The following is a 27,199-nucleotide window of genomic DNA, read 5'->3' on the forward strand; positions in this document are numbered from 1 at the left end:
CTGTGGAAGGCACATGGTGTGACTTTTAGGATGGTCCATAATAAAGAGTTTCACAGCTGTCCCAAGATTCCAGAAAGTGAAGGCCGACAAGCCAGATGTCAGTGTGGCTTCTCTGTGAGAGAGCTCTGCATTCCATCTTCTATGCTCAAGTCTCTTTAATAGCACAGAAAAGGGCCTGCATTTGCTCTTGTTCCCAACAGTGGGATGCCTACCTCTGGGCATTTGAAGGTGCACAGGGGAGTGCCCTGACTTCTGGCTGCTCCCCTGCACCCTCCCAGGTGCCAACCAGACTTGCAGCAACCTTACTGATGCATGCAAGCTCACACCATCCGGATGCTTTTGCTGTGCAGGCACGTTCCGTAGGAAAAGAGAATGACACACTCATTTATAGGGTGACTTATAAGTGGAGATATGCATATATACCAGAGCAAAAACAAAAAGCTAGACTATCAGTCTCTCAGAGCAATGATACAAACCCTCAACATATATTAACATGAATCTTGGGAGAAGAGAACTCCCATCTTACGAGTCTTAACCTGCAAGATTCCCATGTTGGTGGTCCTCAGGATGAATTAGAGGTTTGGTGGCACAGCATTAAATAACATTGAAGTGCACAGGTGAACCTTTTTCAATCCTTAGTTCACCCCATTCTCATCTCTGAATATATAAGGTAGGGTCTCAGCTAGGTGCCGGTCTGTCTTAAACACCTTTTCAACACTAGCCAATCTCCATTTTCAGGTCAGAGAGAGAAGCCACAGGCTTAGAGCTTTGGGGCAAGCCCAGTATAGAGCTGGAATTTAGTACCATGGTTTTGTTTTCTCCTGTGGTCACCTTCTATCAATGGCATTTGATACTGGTTTCCTATTTCTTGAGTTAGAATAACGTTTCCTTTTAAAATAGATCTGAAATAAAAAAGAGAGTTGAACCAAATAAAACTATGAAGAGATCTTATTAAATTCAAATAGCTGCAGTGAGAATCAAAAAAGTGGCATGAGAACAACCAAGATGTGAGGAAAACAGATCTAATTAGGGCTCATAGGGTTTCCCCTGTGATGAGCCAACAAAACTGACTGGCAGGGGTCACCAGATCCCTCTCCCACTACTGGGCTGCTCTCTATGGCAGGGAACCATTTGAAGACTCACTCAAGAATAGAGATCGAGGAGTGAGGCCTGGGACAGAAATGACCTGAATGAGATGTGGTTGGTTAAGAGACAAACTTCCAAAATGGTCATAGGGGGCTGAGGAACCAGAAAGCCCTGTTGTCAATGAGGGAAGCACTAGACTGAGTGTTGAGCTGATGAGCATGGATGGCAAGAGGACACAGAGTTCTAGGCTTATCTCTGTCACTGGCCAGCAGATTCCTGTCCAGAACCAACTCAGATATCTCTGGCTCAAAGCCATCTATGCTGTACTGTCAAAGTCAGCTGATCCCCTTTGCTCATTTGTCACTTGTATCACATTTCCCCACTGATCACCTATCCTTCAATTGTCCTCTTGCTTGCCTGCTAACTTCTGGCTTCTTAAGGATGGATGGTGCCCTCGGCTGTCTCAACTCAGACTCCCCAGTTCCAGGAAATAAATGAGCCTAACTTCTCTGTGCCTCAGTTTCCCTATCTTTAGAGCCATGGGAGAAATGGCAACAGTCAGGCCAGGAGAGTAACCTTGGAGAGGTGCTAGAAATAAGTGAGTGAATGTCCACAGGGGACCCTCAGCCCCAGAGAAAACCTCCATCCCTGCCGAAAGGACAAAGTGGCCCACACAGACTGCTGAGAGGAAGAAGGCTGCTTGAGTTCTCTAGGAGAAACCTTTCCTCATAGAACCCAAAGGAGACCTTGAAGAGAGGGCAATTCCATGTAGACATGGGGATGACATTTAGATTCTTGTTAAAGTCTTCCCAAAGAAAAATGGTTTAAAAAGATAGCTGCAATGCATTTTTAGACCTAGATGAAACAGGAAATGACATGTAAAGGTAACAGGAACTTTCTCTAGTCAGAGAAGTGGCTCCCTAACCTCCCTAAAGGAATGTGCTGGGTTCCATTTTATGTAACATTCTTTTTTTTTTTTTTTTCCTGAAAGGAGAACAGCATGAACTTTCCAAGTCTGCAGATGGCTCTAAGTTCTTCTAGATGGTGAAATGCCAAACGGATGGCAATAAATAATCAGGAACTTATTGAGAATGCAGGAGAGGTGAGACAATTGTACAGTGAAGGTTTTAAGGAAAATGGTCACAATTTTATGTGCACAATGAGGCCTCTGAGCTCTGTTATGAACTGAATGGGCAGGTGCAGCGAGGCCACCATAATCAGAATAGACACTGGAGTAGGACACCTGTGAATGTTGGACAGACATGTAGCATGGGCTCATGTCACAGACCTGTCAATCTACTGTGGGACCTCATCAGAACAAGCCTACCTTTTTATCTGTAAGTGGGGTTATCATCCTACTTCCACAGGTTGTTATGAGCTTAAATAGCACCCGTGCACACAGCTGGGTTATAGGAATGGATCTGTAAGTATTTCACAAGGCAGAACTGGCTATTGGAGAGAGACTGGTGCCTTCGAAGCAAACAGATTTGTGTTCAGATCTCGGCTCTGCTATTTATTAGCATGTGGCTCTCTGAGACTCCATTTCTATGTCAATAAAATAGCAAGAATCATGCTAACCACCCTATGGTGCTGTGAGATTCAGGGTGGAAAAGCAAAGATCTACCAAGGTACCAGGCTTGAGCCTTCTGAAGATTAGTCTCCTTCCCCTTTCCAAGGATAATATAGACTTAAAGATATGTATTCATTGTTATATTGCAACAGTCATAAATATCTGTGCAGCCAACATAGGAGCATCTAAATATGTAAAGCCATTATTAATGAACATAAAGGGAGAAAGTCACAGTAGGCGATTTTAATACCCCACTCACATCAATGGATAGATCATTCACACAGAAAATTAATAAGGAAATAATGACCACATTAGACAAAATTAACTTAATAGACATTTATAGAACAGTTCATCTCAAAAGTGCAGAATACACATTTTTTTTAAGCGTGCATGGAACATTCTCCAAGATAGATCACATAGTAGGCCACAAAAGAAGCCTCAATAAATTCAAGAGGATTGAAATCATATCAAGCATCTTTTTTGACCACAAAGACATGAAACTAAAAATGAACTACACAAAGAAAACTGAAAAATAAAAAAACCCACAAATATATGGAGACTAAACAACATGCTATGAAACAACCAATGGATCAAGAAGAAATCAAATAAGAAATCAAAAACTATCTTGAAACAAATGAAAATGAAAACACAACTTTTCAAAATTTATGAGAAACAGCAAAAGCAGTTCTAAGAGGGAAGTACATAGCTATACAAGTCTGCCTCGAGAAATAAGAAAACCCTGAATAAACAATCTAACTCTACACCTAAAGGAAACAGAAAAGGAAGAACAAACAAAACCTAAAGTAAACAGAAGGAAGGAAATAGTTAACATCAGAGCTGAAATAACTGAAACAGAAATTTTAAAAAAAAAGCGATAGAAAAGATCAATAAAACTAAGAACTGATTATTTGAAAAGATAAATAAAATAGACAAACCTTTATCCAAATTCATCAAGTAAAAAGAGAACCCCAAGTAAATAAAATCATAAATGAAAGAGAAGTTAAAACCAACACCACAGAAATACAAAGAGTCATTAAAGACTATGAACAGTTATATGCCAATAAATTTAAAAATCTAAAAGAAATGGACTAATTTCTAGAAGTATGTAACCCTCCAAGACTGAACCAAGAAAAAATACAAAGTCTAAACAGACTGATTACTAGCAATGAAATTGAAGCAGTAATAATAATTAAAAAAAAAAAAAAACACTCCCAACAAATACAAGTCCAGGACTAGATGGTTTCATAGGTGATTCTCCCAAACATTAAAAGAAGAATGCCTATCCTACTTAAACTATCTCAAAAAAAATTGAAGAAAAAGGAACATTTCCAAACTCATTTTATGAAGCCAGCATTATCCTGATACCAAAATCAGATAAAGAATTACAAAAAATAAAAAAGAAATAGAAGAAAAAGGAAAGAAAATTACAGGCCAGTATCCTTGGTGAACATAAATGCAAAAATTCTCAACAAAATATTAGCAAACCAAGTTCAACGACATATTAAAAGAATTATACACCACGAGTAAGTGGGATTTATCCCAGGGATGTACAGATGGTTCAACATCTGTAAGGCAATTAAATGTGATACAGCGCATTAACAAAATAAAGGATAAAAACCATATGATCATCTCGATAGATGCAGAAGAGCATTTGACAAAATTCAAGATCCTTTTATGATAAAAACTCTCAACAAAGTTGATACAGAAGGAATATATCTCAACGTAAAGAAGGTCATATGTGGCAAACCCACAGCTAATATCACACTCAATAATAAAAAGCTGAAAGGTTTTCCTCTAAGATCAGGAGCACGACAAGGATGTCCACTATCACCCCTTTTATTCAATACAATATTGGAAGTCTTAGCCACAGCAATCAGATAAAATAAAGAAATAAAATACATCCAAATTGGAAAGGAAGAAGTAAAACTCACATATATAAACATCTCATATGTAGATGACATGATACTGTATCTAGAAAACCTCAAAGACTCCACCAAAAACCAATTAGAACTAACAAATGACTTCAGTAAATTTTCAACATACAGAATTAATATACATAAATCTATTGTGTTTCTATATATCAGTAAAGAACAGTCAGAAGAAAAATTAAGAAAACAATTCCATTTACAATTGCATCAAAAAGTATAAAATACCTAGTAATAAATTTAACCAAAGAGGTGAAAGTTCTCTGAAAACTATAAGACATTGAAGAAAGAAACTGAACAAGATGCAAATAAACGGAAGGATATACCTTGCTCATAGATTGGAAAAATTAATATTGTTAAAATGTGTTTACTACCTAAAGCAATATACAGACTCAATTCAATACCTATTAAAATACCAATGGCATTCTTCTCAGAATTAGAACAACTAATGCTAAAATTATATGGAACCACAAAAGATTCCAAATAGCCAAAGAAATCTTGAGAAAGAACAAAGTTGGAGGTATCATGCTCCCTGATATCAAACTATACTACAAAGCTACAGTAATCAAAGCAATATACTGGCATAAAAACAGATATATAAATCAATAGAACAGAATAGAGAGCCCGGAAATAAATCCCCACAAATATAATCAATTAATCCATGACAAAGGAGCCAAGGATATACAATGGGGTAAAGACTGTCTCTCCAATAAGTGGTATTGGCAAAACTAAACAGATATATGCAAAAAAAGTGAAATTGAACCACTTTCTTACACCATATACAAAAATAAACAACATGGATTAAAGATTTAAATGTTAGACCTAAAGCCATAAAAACTCCTAGAAGAAAATGTAGGCAATCAACTCTCCGACATTGTTCTGAGCAATATCTTTTTGTATATATCTCCTTGAACAATGGAAACAAAAATAAAAAATAAAGCGGGACTACATTAAATTAAAAAGTTTTTGCACAGCAAAGGAAATCATCAGCAAAGTGAAGACAACCTACTAAATGAGAGGAGATATCCACCAATGATACATCTAATAATGGATTAATATCTAAAGCATATAAAGAACTCATTCAACTTAACACCAAAACAAAACAACGACAATAACAAAACAAATAATACAATTAAAAAATGGGAAGAGGACCTGAACAGACATTTTTCCTAAGAGGACATGCAGATGGCCAACAGACATATGAAAGGATGCTCAACATCACTAATCATCAGGGAAATACAAATTAAAACCACAATGAGATATCACCTCACACCTGCCAGAATGGCTATCAATAAATCAACAAACAAGTGCTGGCAAGGAGGAGTAGGAAAGGGAACTTTCATGCTCTGTTGGGGAGATTGTAAATTGATGCAGCCAATATGGAAAACAGTATGGAGGTTCCTTAAAAAATTAAAAATAGAACTACTATATGAACCAGGAATCCCACTTCTGGGTGTTTATCTGAAGAAATCTAAAATGCTAATTTGAAAAGACATATGCACCCCTATGTTCATTGCAACATTATTTACAGTAGCCAAGATATGTGAGCAATCTAAGTGTCCATCAATAGACGAATGAATAAATAATGAATCTCCATATGAATTTTAGGACGAGCTTGTCAATTTCTAGAAGGAATTCATCTGGAATTCTGACAGGGGTTGCATAAAATCTGTACATCAATTTGAGGAGTATTGCCATCTTAACAATATTAAGTCATCTGATCCATGAACACAAGATGTCTTTCTACTCCTCGGATTTTTTTCAGTTTCTCTCAGCACTATCTCGCACTTTTCACAGTATAAGTGCTGCATTTTTTTGATTAAATTTATTCCTATATATTTTTATTCTCTTTGTGAGAGTGAAATTGTTTTCTTAATTTCATTCTCAAATTGTTCACTGAAAGTATATTGAAGTACAATTGATTTTTGTAAGTTTATCTTGTATCCTGCAATCTCATTGAATTAACTTAGTTCTAATATACTTTTAGTGGATTCTTTAGGATTTTTATATACTAGATCATGTCATCTGCAAATAGCTATAGTTTTACTTCTTCTTTTCCAATCTGGGTGTCTTTTATCTTTTTTTCTTGCCTAATTGCCCTGACTAGAACCTCCAGTACATTAATGACTAGCAGTGGTTAGGTAGGCATCCTTGTCTTGTTCCTGATCTTAGGGGAAAAGCACAGTCTTTCATCATTAAATATATCATTAGTTTGAGTTTTTTGTCATTTCCTTTATCAGGTTAAGAAAGGTCCCTTCTAGTTCGTTGGGTGTTTTTATCATAAACGTTTGTTGGATTTTGTCAAATACCTTTTCTGCATATATTGAGATGATCATGTCTTCTTCTTTTTTTTTTAATTCTATCAATATGGTGTATTGAAGTAATTGATTTTCAGATATTAAACCACCCTTGCATTCCTGGGAAAGATCTCTCTTGGTAATGGTAAACAATTCTTTTTATATTGCTGGATTCAGCTTGCTAGTATTTTACTGAGAATTTTTGTATCAATATTCATAAGAAATAATTGGACTTTAGTTTTCTTTCTTACAATGTTTTTGTTTACTTTTGGTAATACTGGCTGCTTAAAATGAGTTGAGAGGTGTTCTCTCTTGTTTCTCAGAAAGGTTTGTGAAGAATTGGTATTAATTCCTCTTTATATGTTTGGTATATTTTACCAAATCTATTTTACTTAGAGAGATTAGTAAATCTATTTAGGCCTGGGCTTTTCTTTATGGGCATTTTTTGTTTCCTAATTCTATCTCTTTGCTTTGTTATAAGTCCATTCAGATTTTCTCTATCTTCTAAGATCAGTTTTGGTGGTTTTCATATTTCATAAATTTGTCCATTCCTAAGTTACCTAACTTATTGGCATACAATTATTTATAGTATTCCTCTAGAATCCTTTTTGATTTATGAAATATTGGTAATAATGTTCTTTCTTTCATTTCTGATTCTAGTAATTTGAGTCTTCTTCCTTTTTTCCTTAATTTAGCTAAAAATTTGTCAGGTTATTTTTAATTAAAAAAAAATTTCAATTATAGTTGACAGTCAATATTATATTAGTTTCAGGTGTACACATAATGGTCGGACATTTAAATAACTTATGAAGTGATTCCCTGATAAGTCTAGTAGTCCCTGGACACCTTCTAGGAGTTTTATGGACACCTTCTAGGAGTTTATGTTTTCTTCTAGGAGTTTTATGGTTTTGGGTCTTACATTTAATTCTTCAATCTATGTTGAGTTTATTCTTGTATATGGTATAAGAAAGTGGTCTAGCTTCATTTTTTTTTTTTGCATTTATCTGTTTAGTTTTGCCAATACCACATATTGAAGAAACCGTCTTTACCTCATTGTATATTCTTGCTCCTTTGTCATAGATTAATTGATTATAGGTATAGCTTTATTTTTTAATTAAATTTATCGGGGTGATATTGGTTAATAAAATTATATTGGTTTTGAGCATATAATTAATTCTATAGTACATCATCTGTATATTGCATTGTGTGTTCACCACCCAAAGTTAAATTTCTTTCCATTACCATATATTTGACCCCTTTTACTCTTATTACCTTCCCCCCACCCCTTTCTCTCTGGTAACCACTAAACTTTTGTCCATGCCTGTGAATTTCTTTGTTTGTCATGGTAGTTTGTTGCTTTCAGATTTATATACCACACATATGTGAAATCATATGGCTCTCAATATTTTCTATCCAACTTCTTTTGCTTAGCATGATAATCTTAGGATCCACCCATGTCGCAAATGGCAATATTTCATCTTTTCTTATGGTCGAGTGATATTCCATTATATATAAATATACCACAACTTCTTTATTCAATCATCTACCAAAGGATACTTCAATTGTTTCCATGTCTTGGCCACCGTGAATAATGCGGCTATGAATGTCAGGGTGCATTTATCTTTATGGATGTTTTCAAATTTGAAGAGTAAATATCCAGAAGAGGGCTTCTAGGTGTGGGTTTATTTTTGAGCTCTCTATTCTGTTTCATTGACCTTTGTGTCAGTTTTTATGCCATTACCATGCTGTTTTGATTACTATAGCTTTGTAGTATAGTTTGACACCAGGTAGCATGATACTTTTGACTTTGTTCTTCTTTCTCAAGATTGCTTTGGCTAGTCAGGGTCTTTTGTGGCTCTATATAAATTTTATAAGTAGTTCTTCTAGTTCTGTGAAAAAAATGCTATTGGCATTTTGATAGGCATTGAATCTATGGATTGCTTTAGGTAATATTTTAATAATTTTAATTCTTACTATCCATGATCATGGTATATGCTTCTATATTTGTATCTTCTTCAATTTCTTTCTTTAATGTCATAATTTTCTGAGTACAGGTCTTTTACCTCTTTGGTTAATTTATTTCTAATTTCTCTTTCTGATAGTTCATTATTATGTAAAAAAATGCAACCAATCTCTGAATATTAATTTTGTATCATGTTAATTTACTGAATTCATTTCAGTTCTAACAGTTTTTGGTGGACTCTTTAGTGTTTTCTCTGTATAGTATCATGCCACCTGCAAATAATGACAGTTTTACTTATAACTTTACATTTTGGATACCTTTTATTTCTTTTTCTTGTCTCATTGATCTTTTCTGGATTTCCATTATTACGTTGAATAGAAGTGGTGAAAGTGGAATCCTTACATTGTAAGGAAAATATTTTTAGCTTTTCACCTTTGAGTATGATGTTAGCTATGGTTTTGTCATATATGGCCTTTACTGTGTGGAGGTATGTTCTCTTTATCCCCTCTTGGCTGAGAATTTTTATCATAAATGAATGGTAGGTTTTGTCAAAATGTTTTTCTGCATCTATTGATATGATCATATGATTTTTATTCTTCATTTTATTTATGTGGTATATCACATTAATTGTCTTGTGGATATTGAACTAATCTTGCATTCCAGGAATAAATCCCACTTAATCAACATATATGATGTTTTTAATGTATCACTGATTTGGTTTGCTGATATCATATTAAGGACTTTTTCATCTAGTTCATCAAGGATATGACCATATAATTTTCTTTTTTTGTAATGTCTTTGTCTGGTTTTAAAATCAGAGTAATGATGGCCTTATAAATTGTGCATGGGAGCCTCCTTTTCTTTTCAATTTTTAGGAATAGTTTGAGAAAGATAGGTGTTAATTCTCTGACTGTTTAGTAAAATTCACTTGTGAAACCATATATTCCAGGGCTTTTGTTTGTTGGGAATTTTCTGATTATTGATTCAATTTTGTTAGTAGTTATTGGTCTGTTCAGATTTTTCTGTTTCTTCTTGATTCAGTCTTGGAAGATTATATGTTTCAAGGAATTTTTCATTTCTTCCAGGTTGTCCAATTTGTTGGCAAATAATTTTCTTATAATCCTTTGTATTTCTGAGGTGTCTGTTGCCACTTCTCTTTCATTTCTGATTTCATTTATTTAGGTCCTGTCTCTTTTTCTCTTGATGAATCTGGTTAAAGGTTTATCAATTTCATTTATCTTTTTAAAGAACCAGGTCTTGGTTTCATCGATCCTGTGTAATTTTTTAGACTCCATTTCATTTATTTCTGCTCTGATCTTTATTATTCTCTTCCTTCTACTAACTTTGGGCTATGTTTCTTCTTCTTTTCCTACTTACTTCAGGTGTAAGGTTAGGTTGTTTATTGAAATTTTTCTTGTTTCTTGAGGTAGGTCTGCATTGCTATGAATTTCCCTCTTAGAATTGCTTTGGCTGTATCCCATAGATTTGGGGTTGTGTTTTCATTAACATTTGTGTCAAGGTATCTTTTGATTTCTTCCTTGATCTCATTTTTAACTCATTCAGTGTTTAGTAGCATGTTATTTAGTGTCACTGTGTTTGTGTGTCTTTGTGGGTTTTTTTTTAATAATTGATTTCTAGTTTCATATTGTTCTGATTAGAGACGATCCCTGGTAAGAGTTGAATCTTTTTAAATTTATTGAGACTTACTTTGTGGACTAACATGTGGTCTATCTTAGAAAATGTTTCATGTGTACTGAAAGACAATATATAACCTGCTGCTAGAAGTGAAATATTCCAAGATTACCAATTAAATCCATCTAGTATAATGTGTCATTTAAGGCTGCTGTTTCCTTGTTGATTTTCTGTCTGTATGATCTATCCATTGATGTCAAAGGGGTGTTAAAGTCTCCAACCATGTCTGTACTACTGTCGATCTCTCTCTTTATGTCTGTCAATATTTTCTTTATGTATTTAGGTGTTCCTATGTTCCATAAATAATGACAAGGGTTGTTGTATTGATCCCTTGATCATTATGTGATGTCCTTCTTGTCTCCTGTTTTAGTGTTCTTTCAAAGTCTATTTTGCCTGGTATAAGTATTGCTACCCCAGCTTTTTATTTATCTCCATTTGCATAAAATAGCTTTTTCTATCCCTTTACTTTTAGTCTGTGTGTATCTTTCATTCTGAACTGGGTCTCATATATATGGGTCTTGTTTTCTCATTCATTCAGCTTTCCTATGTTTTTTGATTGGAACATTTAATCCAATTACATCTAAAGGAATTATTGATAGGTATGTCTTTATTGCCATTTTATTATTCATATTTTTATTTTCTTCTCCGTCTCCTTCTCCTCCTCTTTCTCCTTCTCCCTGTCCCTTTAACATTTTTTGTAATACTGGTTTGGTGGCGACAAACTCTTTTAGCTTTTTCTTGTCTGGGAAGCTCTTTATCTGTCCTTTGATTCTAAATGATAGCTTTGCTGGGTAGAGTTATCTTGGTTGTAGGTCCTTGCTTTGCCTCCCTTTTAATATTTCATAACAATACCTTTTGGCCTGCAAAGGTTCTGTTGAGAAATCAGTTGACAGTCTTATGGCAGCTCCCTTGTAGGTAACTAACTGATTTTCTCTTGCTGCTTTAGGATTCTCTCTGTCTTTAACCTTTGGGATTTTAATTATGATGCATCTTGGTATAGTCCTCCTTGTGTTCATCTTGTTTAGGAGTCTCTGCACTTCCTGGACTTGTATGTCTATTTCCTTTGCCATGTTAGAGAAGTTTTTCATCATTATTTCTTCAGATAGGTTTTCATTCCCTAACTCCTTGTCTTCTCCTTCTGGTACCCCTATGATGTGAATGTTGTTATGCTCGGTGTTGTCCTAGAGGTCCCTTAAACTATCTTCATTTTTTAAATTTTTTTTCTTTTTTTTCCGTTCCAATTGAATGTGTTCCACTACCTTGTCTTCCAAATCACTGATTTGCGCTTTTTCTTCATCTAATTTTCTGTTGATTCCATCTAATGTATCTTTCCTTTAAGTTATTGTAATCTTCATTTCTCATAGGCTCTTTTTTTATGGTTTCTGTCTCTTTGTGTAAGTTCTTACTTAGTTCATCTATTCTTGCCCTAAATTCATTGAGCAGTCTTATAACCAGTGTTTTGGACTCTGTATCTAGTAGATTGCTTGCCTCCATTTAGTTTAGATCTTTTTCTGGTGTTTTGTCCTGTCCTTTCATTTGGGATATGTTTCTTTGTCTTCTCATTTTGGCTGCCTCCCTGTGTTTGTTTCTGTGTATTTGGTATATACACTATGTCTCCCAGTCTTGGAAGGGTAGTTTTATGTAGTAGGTGTCATGAAGAGACCTTGGCCTAGTTTCTCCTGTCACCTGAGCCGGTTGCTCCAGGTGTGTCCCTCGTGTGTGCCCTCCTGTTGTATTTGAGCTTGACTGCTGTTGACATGTCAGTGAGTGGGACTGACCCTCAGGCTGATTGGCTGTGAGGACTGGCTGTGATTATAACGAACAAGTTGCTGTGTGTGGGCTGACCCTATGGAGCAGAATTTTCTTTAGTGGGGCCTTGTTGCCTGCTGAGTCTGCTCTTTGGCTGTGTCATTTGTAGAAGTGGTTGAGTGGTGCTCTGGTGTTGTCTGAAGCTGATCACCAGGTGTATTGTTTTGAGGGGCTTCTTGGAAGGGGCTCCAGTGCAGTCCAAAGTCAGCTGCTGCCTGTGCCTGGCCAAGGACCAGTTGATAGAAGCTACAAAGTGACCTTTGGATGTTTATCTGCCTGTTCTAGACTTGGAAGCCCTTAAGAGAGGTTATTCTGTGAACCAAGGTTGGCTGCCACTAGTGCCTAGCTGAGGGTCATTTAGCAAGAGGTATATGGCATGCTGTGGCCAGCCACTGCTTGTTTGGGGCTTGTGGACCTTTCAGAGATTTTTGGGAAGTCCACAGCATGTGCTGAGGTCAGCTGCTTATGAGAAATAGCCACTGAAAGAAGTTCTGGCATATGCTCAAATTGGGTGCAGTGAATTCTCAAGGAATTATCAGGGTGGGGTGAGTTTGATGCAGACTCAGATTTGGTGCCAGCTGGCACCTTCAGGTTGGGTTGGGGGAGGGCTCAGCAAAGGAACAAAATAGCAGAGAGAGCTACTCTTTCACCCCTTGCTGTGATGTCAGTTTATTTCTTCTCGTATGTTCCTGGTGCTTTTCAAGCTTCTGCCCAGTGCTAAAGCTCAGAGTGGGTGCATCCATGCACAAGCCCTTTAAGAGGCATACCTGAGACTTCAGCAACCCTCTGTTTCACCTGGAGGGAATCCCCACTTATTTTCACAGCCAGATGTTGTAAGGACTCCTCTTCCCAGCACTGGTGGTCCAGGCAGCGGAACCAGGTGTGCGACTGTGACCCCTCACTCCTCTGGGGGGACCTCCACAGCTGTGATAACTCCCATGATTTTTAACTTCCACATGTGGGAGTGGGACCAGCTAATTTCATGTCTCCACCTCTCCTACTAGTCTCAATGTGGCTTATTCCTTATACTCTTAGCTGTAAGAATTCTATTCAGCAGGTCTTCAAGTGATTCTCAAGGGGGTCGTTCTATAATTTTCTTGTAATTTTGATGTAATTGTGGGAGGAGGTGAGCACAGCATTTACCTACTCTGCCATCTTCACCAGAAGTCAAAAGTTCAAAATTGTCAGTTTTGTTGATCTTTTCAAATAACCAAGTTTTGGATTTGTTTATTTTCTCTATTGTTTCTCTATTCCCTATTTCATTAGTTTTGACTCTAATCTATATTATTTCTTTCCTTCTGCTTACTTTAGGTTTAATTTTCTATTTTTTTCTAGTGTCTTAAGGTGGAAAACTGGTCCTATAGCCAGGCCTGGCTGCAAATGACACAAGAAATCAAGGAAAAGGACACAGCAACTTCAGACAGGCTGGGCATCCTTATGAAACCACAGAGAAGCACAAATATGAAAAGGCTGGACCCTTATCCAAGGTCAGCATGGAAGATTTCCCAGTTGCTTCTAATGTACTAGACTATAAATAATAACCACCCCAACCTGACGCCTGACTCTATAATGGTTCCCACACAGCCTATACAATAAGGCCCAAATCCCTTAACATGTCAAACATATTACAATCTTCTGAACTGTGCCCCCTCCCCCAGATTCATATGTTGAAGCATTAACTCCCAAGATGACTGTATTTAGAGACAGGGCCTCTAAAGAGGTAATTCAGGTTAAACAAGGTCACAAAAATGGGGCACTCATCCAATAGGACTGGGTCCTTATAAGAAGAGAAAGAGACACCAGGAATGTGTACACAGAGGAAAGACCCTGTGAAGAAGGCAGCCATCTATAACCCAGGAAGAGAACTCTCAGCAGAAACCAACCCTGTCGGCACCTTGATCTTGGAGAGGAGAAAAAATATTTTTCTGTTGTGTAAGCCACTGGTTGTGTTGTATGTTGTTATAGCAGTCCAAGCAGACTAATAAAATGGCCTCAAATTCAGGCTCCTGAACCAGCCATTCCAAACTCATTTTCTACCATGTACTTTAGACTATAGTTTCCAAAGAATTCCTGTTGTTTTTAAAACATACCTCCATGCCTGTGTGAAAGTGGTTCCTCTTGCCTAGAATGGACTATTCTACCTTTAAGAGACAGATTAAAATCACCTAAACTTTTCTCTAAAACTCTTACACAGAATGCATCACCCTCACAAGCAAACTCCCCTGTGTTGGAACTGCCTCTCCAGTAAATGTGCAGAAATGTCTTCAAAGGCAGGGAAAGAAAAAATTCTATAGCTAAAATTAAAATGAGATATGGCTCAGATAAGGTATTCAGAAAGAACTCGTATATTTGGAAGTTTGTTCTCAAATGGGCCCCGAGTCTCCATGCTATTTGTGGACCCTCCATTGTTGTCCTGCATGGAGCTGGGTTTACAACTGGAGCTCAGTTAATACCTGTTGAATCATCCCCCTACATCAAAAAAGGAAACAGACCTCATCACCAGATTCTGGTGTCCACATTGACTCCTGTGCTAACTGGAAAACACTTCCTGTTATCCTGCAATTCCAGCCCTGCTGGTAAGGGCTAAGTTGTGGTTTAAACCAATAAGACATCCTGCAATTCTCACTCGTAGATGCATTTTCACATATAGAATTTTACTTCAAAGATAAATTGGCTAAAACACAGCCACCTATTATCTCATTGAATTACCTGCAGGGAACATTCTCATTCCAAGTGTTATTAACTTCTGGATTTAAGTGCTCCATTTCCTGCACAAAATGTTAGCCCCTCTGATCTACACTTGGTGAAAATGTTTCTGCTCTTTTCTTAGAAAACCATGCCAAAAGGGCATTTCAGAATCATCTAGCCCAATCATCTCACTCTAAATATGGTAACTTAATACAGTAATTCAAAAAACATGTTTAGGTCTCTTATTTTGGGCCAGACATGAAACTCTACAAGGGCCAAGCACTGGAGAAGACAGAATAAAACAAAAGCCCTGGAGAAGCTCATAGGTTATTCTACCACCATGAGATGCAAATTATCCCAGAGTTATATAAAAGTTATATAAAACCCTCTGAGAACTTGCTGGAAGGTCTAAGAGAAGGTATCTTATCTAAAGGTGCTCAGAGGGAGAGGCAGAATTAAAACTTCAACCCTGGTTTCCCAACTCCTAGCACGAAGATCTTTTCTCCACTTGGTAGATTTCAAATATGGCCACAAACTAATCTCCCTCTTCATCCTTGTTCCTTGCCTGTGCCCTCCTCACATACCACCTTGGGGCTGATTTGCTTTGATTGTGGGACATTCGAAAACTTGGCACAAGCAATAACTCGAAAAACACTGACACATTGGGGTTTGCTCTTTTGTTGCTATTGAATGTTGCCACTTTAAGAACAAAGCTGAGCTAGCCTGTTAAAGGACAAGACCATGTGGAGAAGAACTGAGGTGCTCCCACCAACAGCTTGCCAGACATGTGAGTAAAGCCATCTGAGACCAGCAAGCCTCTAGCCTGCCTGCCAGTGCCCTCAGAGGTAGCAGTGGACCACAGATGCATGAGGAAGTCCAGCCAACAATAGCATAAGAACTATCCAGCTGAGCCCAGCACAAATTGCTAACCCACAGAACTGCAAGCTAAATTACTAATGCACCCAGACCACCCTGCTTACTGTGTTGGAGTAAATGGCGGGATGACACCTGCAGCAATTTCATTCCTTGCAGCACAAATATTTCCATACCACCCTGATACACAAACAGGATCGAAGGAGAAAGACATACCAAAGACTGAAGTAACCAAAGACATGGACCACTAAAATCCAAGCGGATGCTTTTACTGAGATTTGTATTGACTCCCAGTCATACTCACTAAAGGTTATTTGGTTATCCTGCTAGTCAGGAGTCATACCTCAAATAACGTCACAGAGGTTTTTTTATGTGAGATAAAAGAAAAGTGCCCATTTATCCAAATTCTGTGTTATCTCAGAAAAGAATTTCACCACTAGCGATTTCTCTTATGGCTTTCTTGTTTCATTTACATCGTCAACTATGCACCTAGCATCTATAGAAGTTTATCAAGAGTTTGAAATCTCACTGAAATGGAACTGACTTTTAACGATTAAGGTGGGGGAAGGAAATAACCTAAAGATTGGCATAAAGTGGGGAGAGCAGTAAAGAGGAGTTTGTGAAGACCATTACTGCTTTTACTCTAGGCCTTTGTGACTGACTAGCATGGTGGAAAGTAAGGGATAATGGCAGGTAACAAACAAGATTGACACATGGTCCTCAGAGCCCAAAAGACCAACCAAGAAAGTAGCCAAAGAGGCCAAACTAAGTGATAAGAACCAACACACACATCATTTACTATATGCCAGGCATTGTCCTCCACACTTACCTCTAACATGCACTACCACTCTGGGAGAAAGGTGCTATTAGTCCTCATTTTAAAGAATGAAAACCGATGCCCACATTGGTCAAGGAATGTATCCATGGACAGATGCCTTGTCCAAATGGACCGGCTCTGGTTCTGGTAGTCCAGTTCCAGGGCCCAAGCTTTTCTCCATTGTACCATCCTGCTTTGCTTCCCAAAGAGAACAGTTTTACCTGAAACATGTCTCTTCAAGTTTGATTGAACAGGATAAACAGAAAAAAAAAAGAAACCTTCTAAAATGTCTAAAGGCAGTAATTTTCTAACCAGGGACTTTTCATCTCTATTCCAGTAGGCTGTTAATGTCCAGGAGAAACTGACCTGTTTTGACAAAAAGAGTTAACCAGAGCCTACATATGGCTAAATCTGCAGTTTTCTCCTTGACCTTAAGCTTTCTCTTTATATCCTTTTCCTTGCTTGCCCCCTTTTTATTTGAGGACTCCTTACCTCATCTGCCACATTCTTCTCTTATTTTCCTAGAGGCCTCCTGGGCTTCTCTTCCTCTTCCATTTTCTGCTTCCCATCCCATCTTTTGGTCTTCTAAGTAAGTCTCCTGCCATCTTTCTGAAGTCCATCCACCACTCCCATTATTCATGGGCATAACCTAATACCCACACACACTTCTAACCACTGAAAACAGAACCACCCAAATAGAGATGTGTCAAATGGCTTCTGGCAGGGAGAAGGAAGTAAAATTAAGACCTCTCCAAGCTCTGACCCAAACTGGACATTTGTTCAAATCCCTCCTGGTAAGGGCTAAGTTGTGGTTTAAACCAATAAGAAGAAGGCATGGGAATAACTCCTGAGAGACAGTGTGGAACAGAAGAAATACATGGTCAGGAGACTGCCCTTGGCCCTATGTCAGGCTCCTAGAAGACATCGTGCTTACCCTCTGAACCTCAGTCTTTCCATCTGCAAAAAAAAAAATTTCCATCTGCAAAAAACATCTGCACTGAGGTCATAGGGCTCCCCGTTGAGTTTGTCTATCTTCCTTTCCAGAAAAGTGCATATATTCACATACTCATGATGTCAGAAGGTCCACAGACTCTAATCCCCTAAAACTTCAGAAAAGTCCCCAAGGTTATGGAGAGTTGCTTTAAGGATACCTTAAAGTATCCTTAGTGCTCAAGTCTGAGTTTCTCCATCAGAAAAAAATCTAGCTCTGTTAGTAACATGCTCACATGCCTCTTTCCCCTTGCTGGAGCAGATTCATTCATTCAACATATTTATTAAGCTCTTACTAAGGGCCGGCCACTGTTCTAGGCACCAAGGACACATGTGCATAGTGAAGCAAAACACTGGGAATACTGAATTTTGGTGAGAAAAGTGCATCACAATCTCCGTAATATAAGCCTTTATTGGGTCATTCACCCCCAAAACCTGCTCTCTGGAGGTAGCAATATGAGATGACCAAGGCACAATATCTTAAATTTGCACAGGTGTAATTTCACAAAGCGATCCACTTCCATTCTGATCTCTATTAATTCTGCTCCATTGACCCTTCTAAGTATTACTGTTTTTGAAAACTTGTTCAAGGAAAGGTCAAATTCTCCTAACCTAATATCAACTGAGGATATGTTTTTCCAAACCCTCTTTCTTTCCTTCTATTCTTCCCCTTTTCCTCTTCCTTCCCCCTCCTTCCTTTCACTTCTTTCTCCTTCCCTCCCTCCCTCCCTCCTTTTCTTTCAGAATGCTGATAGAGCTGTGACCTCATGAGAACCAGTGCATTTAAATCTTTTTGTCACTGCACACAGGAGGATTTGTTGGACACCAGGAAAAGAAACAAACAGTCAGCAGAGCCAGAGAGAAAGGCAAATTAGGTGAAGGCTACAAATGTGAAATCGGGCAGCTGCAAATAGAGTGACACATAGTGCACAGCTTCTCCTGCAGCCCTCTTAGCTACATACACCCCCCTGTTTTAGTTGATCAGGCGCTGAAATGTTACCTCCGGTGCCACTCAATGACCACCATCAGCATCCCCACCCCTCCCCCGAAGCTGTGTGAAATGAAAAGAACATCCTACCAACAAGAACCTTGGATGACCCTAAAATATGGGACAAGGGTCATCTTGTAATCTCAGCTGTAAATTCACATCATTAAAGGCTGGTTCCTGCATTTATACAATAACCAATGGTTTGGTTTGCATTCATGGACAAAGTGCATCTAGGACTAAGATCTAAACCTAAAAGGTGCCGATAAATAGACAATGGTGGACAACAGTTGCTATTCAGAAAGCAGCTTATTTTCCTATTTTTTTTCTTGGACTCCACTGCAAAACAAAGCCAGATTTGTATTTGCAGAACATTCTTATAGCAACTGGAAGAAATTATCCCTTAACGAAGCTGTTGGAAAAATCAACTGCAAGAATAGCAGCCGGCCTTTCCTCTTGCCATCAAAAGGTTTTTGCTATTTGAAGAGTCTTTAAAAAGAAGCCCAGAAGAGATGCCCTATTTAAAAATAAGGCAGTTCGCTATGCTACAACAAAGGCAGAAGCATCAGAGGGAGAAATAACAGCTTCATATCTTAAAATAGGCAAAAGAAATTGAGGTGCTACTGAGAGGCATAATCTGATTAAAAATAATGTGACATTGCTATAAAATGCACAGCAAGGTCCACTTTCGCAGAGTTTGGGTGTAAATTTCATGAAACAACACGTGTAAGTCAAAGACATTGGATTTTTGAGCCCTCATTGTGGGGAGGCAGTGTGAAGCATGATTCCTTTCTTACCTCTATGAGCTTCTCCCTGTCACTAATATTTTATTGGTGATGTGTGAAATGTACCTCTGTGGCCTGGCCACACTCCCTCTCCTCCTTTTCTCCTACTAGTGTATTCCAGGCCTACTCTAATGAAGTGTCCCACAGCACACTGGGTGGCGCCACCTGAACTCAATGTCAGAGAGCAGCCTTGGCATTTTTGGAGCAGAGAATAAAGGTGTGTGTTGGGAAGGAGAAGCCCACGTCCCATGTACGCCCATCATTCAGGAAGACACCTGAGAGCTTTCTTTTGTTCCCTTCACCGCCCATCATCACTGTATGATCAACTTTCATCTCCCCATCTGCTATTGCCATGTAGTACCATGAGCCACCAGGCCGTGACTCAGCCCTCTTCACCGGTCCCCTGGATTGCTGCAAACACCTCCAACCAGCTGGTTGTCCAAGTTACAAATCTCACTACACCATTTTTTTAAAACTTGTCCAAACTGCTACCTCCCCAGAAGGTTCAAGACCAGCCCTGTATCTTGGCCTGCAGGATCCCCTAGTGCCTGGCCTCCTCCTACTTCTCTAGCTTCGTTCAGTTTCTGCCCCTGCTTTATGCCCAGTAAAGCCACGCTGATGCAGCTACTGCTTATCTGCCCTGGTTCCCTGCCCTGCCATATCCATCTCTCAGGTAGAATATTGTTTAAGGGCTCTGGTTGAAAGGATAGGTAGGAGCTGAAATCCAACCCACACTCTGCTCACCAAGCCACACACTTGAAGAGCTGTGTGGGCTCCCTTTTCTAATTTGCACAAAGGTTCTGCATGGCTAAGCGGTGGTCTTATTTCTAGGTACCTGTCACATCGTATGATAATTGTCCACATGTTCACCTCCCCCTGACCCTTTCATCAAACAAAGCAGTCTTTGACACTCTCTCCCCACTCTGGTGTCCGACACAATGCCTGGAACACGTAGACTTCCATAAATACAAGTTTGTCAAACTGACTTGTTGAATGGGAGGGTGACTACAGCTAAGTGGGAAGAGCAGAGGCAATCGCAGCATTGTACCCCTGAAACCTGTCTTGCTACAGAGGTTCTGGGGAGCCCCAAAGCTATCCTAGCTACCCCCAATCAGGGAAAAGGACCAAGGGCTGGGTTTGGGGGAAGCTCAGCTGTCTTTGCACCCTTGGAAACCAGCAGAATGGAGTTCAAAATGGCTTCTTTTAGGGACAAATAAGAGATGCGATTTGGTCAACTCTGGGAATGTATCAACAAAGGTAAGTAATGGAGTAACACCTAGTCATATAAGAGTCAGCAGGGGCCACACAGGAGGCAGAAACACTCAAGGACATAAGCAGAACCTGCAGCACAGTTGCCCAGAACACTGAGCCAACTAGGTTGGGGAAAAGAAAGGCACAACATAACAAACTTACAACCTGATTAGAAAGCCTAAGGGGGAGAGAAGAATAGAGGGAGAGAAGAATCAAATGCCCTTCTGATCTATGAAAACAAAATCTCCAGAAGGCAGTGAGTTTAGAAATTATGTCCAGCCAGATGGTGAGGACTCTGCATCTCTGAGGTCTGGATCCAGTTGGCTGGGAGGGCCCCTTATCTTCTGGAGCCACAGGTGCCACACCCAAATAGCTAGAGGCTGAGGAACACATTATGAGGGTGGCAGGAAGAAGAATGTTTTTTAACATTTAAATATATCCCAGTTTAGGGGAATTGCTTCTTTTCCAGGTAAATTTTCGTAAGTGGGAGGAAGTGTCCTAAGAGGGCATAACCCAAAACTCCAAATTCAGGTTGGGAAGATTTCTTGGAGAAAGGGATCGATGTGACCCAGGAAAGGACAAGGTAAAGGAAGGGGATGTGCACTGAGCCCCATTCTGGGGAGAAAGAAATAAGGAGCAGCGACCCGTGGCTTACTGACCCTAGGCCCACTGACAATGGCCACCATTCAAAACCTGGGGATGTTCCAGAACTGATGCCACATCTCCCTTGTTAGTCCGTCCCCCATGATGTGCCCCACTCCCAGCCCCAAGAGGAAAATCTAGAAAACCACACCAGCAGCAGACTACCTCTGGAGCATAGGAGACTGGTGGAGCCAGAGAGATAAGAGGAGGCATCCATGGTGAGGGCATGGCTGCAGAATTACTGGATGAAAAAGCTAGATCACTGAAGTCGGCAGCAAGAAAGAAAAAGAGGGCAAAGCCAGCAAAGTTTAGAGAAGGAATTCCAGTGGCTTGTGTTCTACAAGGTCTCCATAAATGTAGCAGAATTTTGAACAAAATGCTAAACGGAACTTTCAAAGATGAGTTACTTGCAATTCTCCAGGGAGGGTTGGGAAGGCTCGCCTCCCTAGGGGTTTGTATTAGGATATCTGCAAGCAGAGAGACAACTGCATGTTGAAACAGCTCCCTCAGTACACTGGTTGTTCTCGCAAACAGAAGATACAGAAAGGAAAGCTTATCAGCTCTTTAGAGTTGAAGAGCTACCCAGATACAAAGTGCACATGGTGTGAGGGAGGTTATCAGCTTTAAAGAAAGATGAAGAGCACCGAAGTATTTATTCAACACTCATTTACTTCATGTTGGGCCTTACTGATGAACAGATGAACGTGACCTGGTCCACACCTGGAACTAACCGTGCTAGGAGTGGCAGCTGTATAATCATATAATTACAGCATGCTCTCCAGCCTTCCTGTTCAGACAGAATCAAAAGAGGACTTTTTGGGAGTCGAGTAATCAAACTGAGTATTGTTTCAGACCACTCCCGGCATCCTCCGGATAATGTTATGTAGTCAGTCACTCACCACGTGGAGCAGGAGCATCTTCACTGTTCTGAGGATAGCTAAGTAATATTCAGACATTAATTTAAAGTTGTTCTTTAAATGGACTGAGGGCCACTCAGTGGACTGAATTCAAAGGTGCTAAATATTACTCAAGGTCATAAGAGTCTGCAAAGCAACTCAACCCTCACCTGGGCCAGTCTCCACTACCCTGACAATACCATCAGTGGAAATTTACTGAAGAACCAGCATTTCAAAATTCCAAAGTACCAAAGAATCTCGATAAGGCAACCAGTCCCCCAGGGCATCATAAGATTTTTTGTTTCAGAATGGATACATATCTTTAAGCTATTTTCCACTTTAAATGTATTATGAGCAAATAATTAGGGAGAATCGATCATTCTATTACTCTTTACCAACAAAAATATGTAAGAATTTATCAAGACACTATTTATAAGACAATTAAGAAGAGCAATTTACTTGGAGCTAGAAAAATCTGGACTAAATCCGTGACTGCTGGCTGGTCATCTTGGGCAATAATAATATTTGTCTCACGAGTTGATATAAAGATAAAATAAGATCATGTTTGTACAGACCTCCTCAGAACATACGTGATAACATACTTGATACTCAATTAATATGAGATAATTCTTCTATATCTTAAGTCTAATGTTTGTTATTATCATAAATGCCATGCTACTACATGAACATGAATTTGCCTTGGTATTGCCAGAGGTAGATTTAAAATCTCTGGTTCATAATGACTAAATCTTGAGCCTCTGGCCTGCTATATTAAAAACAACTTTGTGCTTGGACACACATTGTAACAACTATACCAAGAAATGCTTGCTTCTTTCTTAGGATCTGTTGTGAAGAGGCTGGCGTTTATAAAGACATAATCTGTTTCCGTAAGCAATTTCAGTCAGTTTCTCAGCCATGGCTGACACCTGTAACCCAATGTTGCTCTGAGCCACCTACAGAGCCAGTCTTAGAGCACAGCAAGTCTCCTGAGGGCAGAATGTTCTAAGAGGTACTCTGGGGAGGCCCAAGAAGCTGGAGGCAACTTGTTAACCAGAAAAACAACCCAAACGAGTGACAATTAATGGAGGCAGGCACAGACCCCTCACTGTAAGATGGCCTCTTGGGGTGGCTTCTTAAGTCCCAAGGGCCTCTATGAGAAAGATAAATAAACAAGCAAACTAAAAGGAGCAGGTGGACGAGTGAGAAGGTGATGTTCGCCTGTGCGTAGATGGTAGAGTAGGGAAGACCCTGAGCTGAAATGGAGGGAAAGACCTGGAGGACAGTCCCTGGAGGGGATAGGCTGTAGCCATTGGTGACCTGTGGTCCCCTCTCCCTTCCTAAAAGCAGCAGGCAGCAATGTTAAAATGCAATATCAGAGATAGCCCAGCCCAAGTAAGAGGGCAGGCTTGCTCAGCAGCTGAAACAAAGCACCTGGTCTCAGTTATTAAGATAAGGAGATGCTTTGTACCAGATATCATAAACCTCTGCCCTGAGGCCCTCACTGCCTCCTCCTCATTCTCTAGCTGCCATCATCCTTTTTCCAGGACCCCCAGCCCTCCCCAAGATGCAGCAAGCACAGGGTTAACATAGGTCACCACAGCGGGCCTCTAGGACTTTCTCACTGATCCACAATGATTGTGAAATGTTTTAAAGATCCCTGACAGAGGGGTGCCCCGACCCCAAAAGGGAATTTATTGATCTGCATCATCTCCAGGGAATAGAGACAGAGCCCCTGGAGGTGGGTGGTCTCCCAGTGGGCTCTGGAGCTGGGGCCAGGCTACCTGAGTTAGAATGCTGGCCCTGTGACCTTGGCTGTCCCCTAATCTCCCCAGAAACATTTCTCTTCCAAAGCCCAGGGCCCAACAGCCTCAATCATTTACCCTATTCTTATTACCATCAACTTCACACACAAACATTGACTTCTGAGAGACAGCTCTGTCTAAACTATTGGGTTGCCATCTCTAACAGAAAAAAAGTGAAGCAGCAAAGGGCTCCCCGCAAGGCAGCATCAACCTGGAGACTGTGAAAACCACTCACAGCTCTTCCCAACTCACTCACCCACCACCCTGCCTCCATTTTAGGACTGTCGGCCCTCTTTCTTTCACTGACCTTGAATTAGGACAACCTTCCAATTCAACTGAGAAAGCACCCAGAGTCTGAGACTTGGACATTAAGAACTTCTACTTTCAATTCTTTGTCCTCTTTTTATATATTAAAAAATAACTCACCATATACCACTAAGTTGTTAAAAATTAAACCAAGAATATGCAATTTTACAGCCAGTTAAGTCAGAGTGGAGAATAAGTCAGATGGAGCATAAAGATAAGGCTTGGCGACCCTCTCTTCCTCCATCTGACACATTTCTAGAAGAAATTTTTAAGAAAGATATTGCTAAAACTGGTGGAAACAATTAACAACCCATTATGATAGCCAGTTTGTATAGCTGCCTTGAAGCTATGAGTTTAAGCCAGACCTTTAAAAGTCCTTAGCTCTGGTTTTTTAATGTGCAGCTACCTGGAGTATACACCTTGTTGAAGATATAGGAAACATTTTATACCTGTGCTAGGGTTGAATAATTACTAAAACCCAAAGGGAGACATAATCATATCACACTATGTCCCCTCAGGAGGCATGAGGCCTTGGAAGAAGCAGGTAAAATGTCCATGGAACAGAAACTGTTCACTCATTACTAGGCCAATTGGTTACCACAAATAATTTCTTTCTCTACATAACACAAACAAGCAGAGTTGTTTCATACAAGAGAAGAGGAGCAGCAGGAGACCAGCTGTCGTATTGTGTGTAATCCTAATGCCTGTTTCTAATAACAAGACAATCTTGATGGAAAATGTAGAAAGTAATTGAGCTGGCAAGAAATCAGAAGGAAATACCCAGACCCCTTGCTTCCTAGTTAACGTATGGTACCTTCTGAAGCTCATAATCAAACAGGAAAAGAGAACAAAGGTTACTACATATAAATATAATTGATTTTCTTATCTGATTAGGTGGTTTTCTGTAATTGTTGGATTTAATTTTAAAGAAATTCCTGTGCAACAGGAAATCAATTCCATTACAAAAAATAAATTCATGTGGAATTTTTGTTAACTGCCATACGGTAGAATCCTTATCCTAGTTGTTATAACAAAAATATAACTCCTGCTTCTTAATTAAAAAAAAAAAAAGATAAAGTAAACATGTCAGCTTTGTTAACATGGCTGTGCTTAATGTTAAAGTGGCATGTGAAGTAGGTCATGGAGATGGTGGCCCTGCAGGAGATGCTACATGAAAAGGAAGAGAGGTAGGTGTGAAGGTGCCCATGCATTTCGGGGAGACTTACTTGGGAGTGCCTGCGGGTTTCCAGTATTTGCAGAAGAGGTACTGTCCATCGGCATTGACCAAGTGAGGGAGGTCCTGGTACCTAATGTTCTGCGGTGTCCGCTTGGGAGAACTTTCCTCGGGCATAATTCCGAAAGGATCTCCAAGTCCTTGGAAGAAAGGAGGATGTAGTCCAAAGTAAGAAACATGGAAAAAAAAAAAAAAACACACACAGAGAAATAAGAGAGAAAAGCCTCATTCAGAGTCAGTAACACTTTTTTTTTTAAAGCAGTTAAAAAAAACCCCTCCCTTTCAAAGATTTAAAAAATATATATATTTCTTGCAATCTCTCCAACTCTGAAAAATCCCATTTGTTCTTAAGAAAATGCTCACTTTATTTTTAAGTGCCTCATTACAGCTTTCCCCCCTTCCCATCTGTGTTTATTTTAAATCATTTCAGGAAACTTCATCTTAAAGAATATTTTAGCTGTAATCAAGTGGAAATTATAGTCAGCTCTGTGGATATAAAGACCAGCTGCAAGAAAACCCAGCCATCTTCAAACCCCCCAGGAAGTTTCAAGGGGGAACAATAATGAAGTGATGGTGCTCTCATTAATTCCTCTGCCTGAAATTCTAAAGATGCCGGGTGGACGAACCTGTTTCCATCATATCCTGGCTCTTGCATTCCACAACCACGACAGCCTGGAGAATCAGAGCCAGGCAAATAAGGGCTGTTCCCTCATCGCCGCGGTCACAGCGAGGCATCAAGCAGCCTGAGCCCCTGTCCCCTACACCGCGCCCGGCCCCCAGATCCTGCCTTTCAGGCTTTAGGGCTGCTGAGCCCGGGAGCCTGCTTCCAGCTCTCACTGACAAGCTCTCCGGGGCTCCCCTCCCTCCCCAGGGAGGAGAACAAGCGCCTGCAATCCTTCACGACTAGTTGGTGTCATCACTTTTCCTAAACAAATCGCTAGAGAGGCTTGGAGAAGGGAGGGGCAGGGAGCCCAGCACCCACTGCCCAGAAAACTGGGAAACGCTCCGGACACACCGAGGCCGCTCTCACACGCACAAATGCGGGTCCCTGAGGTAAGGTCACCCCGCGGCTCCTGACAAACTTTGCTTCCTGCCTTTCTCCGACCGCTCAGAGAATGGAGCCCCGCAGCTGTCACTGGAAATGCCACCGGAAAAACCAGGCGACTTCGAATGGTTTTCTGCACGGGGGCGGCGAGGAGTGGGAAGATGGACTTGATGCGGATAAGTTGGTTTGGGGGTTGGTGCGAGGGAGCAGGGAGGGCGCGCGCGCACACACTGGTGTACACACACGCGCGCACAACGGGTGTGGGAGCCCACGCCGAGCGGGCCGAGGACCCCGAGGCTGCTTCCCACCCCTGGTGACGGCACTTGCAGGCTGGGACGGGGACCGGGAGGCAGTTACCGGGGCCACGAGCGCCGCTGTCGCGTTCCCGGAGTGCCACGGGTCCTAGTCTGAGGCGGGTCAGGGCCCGGCCGAGCTGCGCGCTGCCCGCTCTGTAGCGACAGGGCGCGGCGTCTGCGCCGCCACTTTATCCCCAGGCTGGCTCGCGGTGGGGGTGGCCCGCGGTGGGTGGGGACGCGCGAGACT

The 27,199-nt window shown here is 40.2% G+C and overlaps 1 protein-coding gene across 3 annotated transcripts in view; it reads right to left on the reverse strand.

Moving 5' to 3' along the window:
* Window positions 1-27,145, reverse strand: part of MGLL (monoglyceride lipase) — a 122,611-nt gene extending 95,466 nt beyond the window's left edge. For 2 of the 3 annotated variants that reach the window (XM_006911445.3, XM_006911444.3), the window contains exons 1-2: window positions 27,014-27,145; window positions 25,604-25,751 (exon numbers count right to left, since the gene is read on the reverse strand). In XM_006911445.3, the coding sequence (XP_006911507.1) occupies window positions 25,604-25,728 (125 nt within the window). In that variant the 5' untranslated portion in view covers window positions 25,729-25,751; window positions 27,014-27,145. Of the gene's footprint in view, window positions 1-25,603; window positions 25,752-27,013 lie in introns of those variants that run through there. The other variant, XM_025046478.1, reaches the window with a different exon arrangement.
* Between the last annotated feature and the right edge of the window lie 54 nt (window positions 27,146-27,199).

The sequence above is a fragment of the Pteropus alecto genome, unplaced genomic scaffold (genome assembly GCF_000325575.1).
Source record: "Pteropus alecto unplaced genomic scaffold, ASM32557v1 scaffold124, whole genome shotgun sequence".
Taxonomy (NCBI): Eukaryota; Metazoa; Chordata; class Mammalia; order Chiroptera; family Pteropodidae; genus Pteropus; species Pteropus alecto.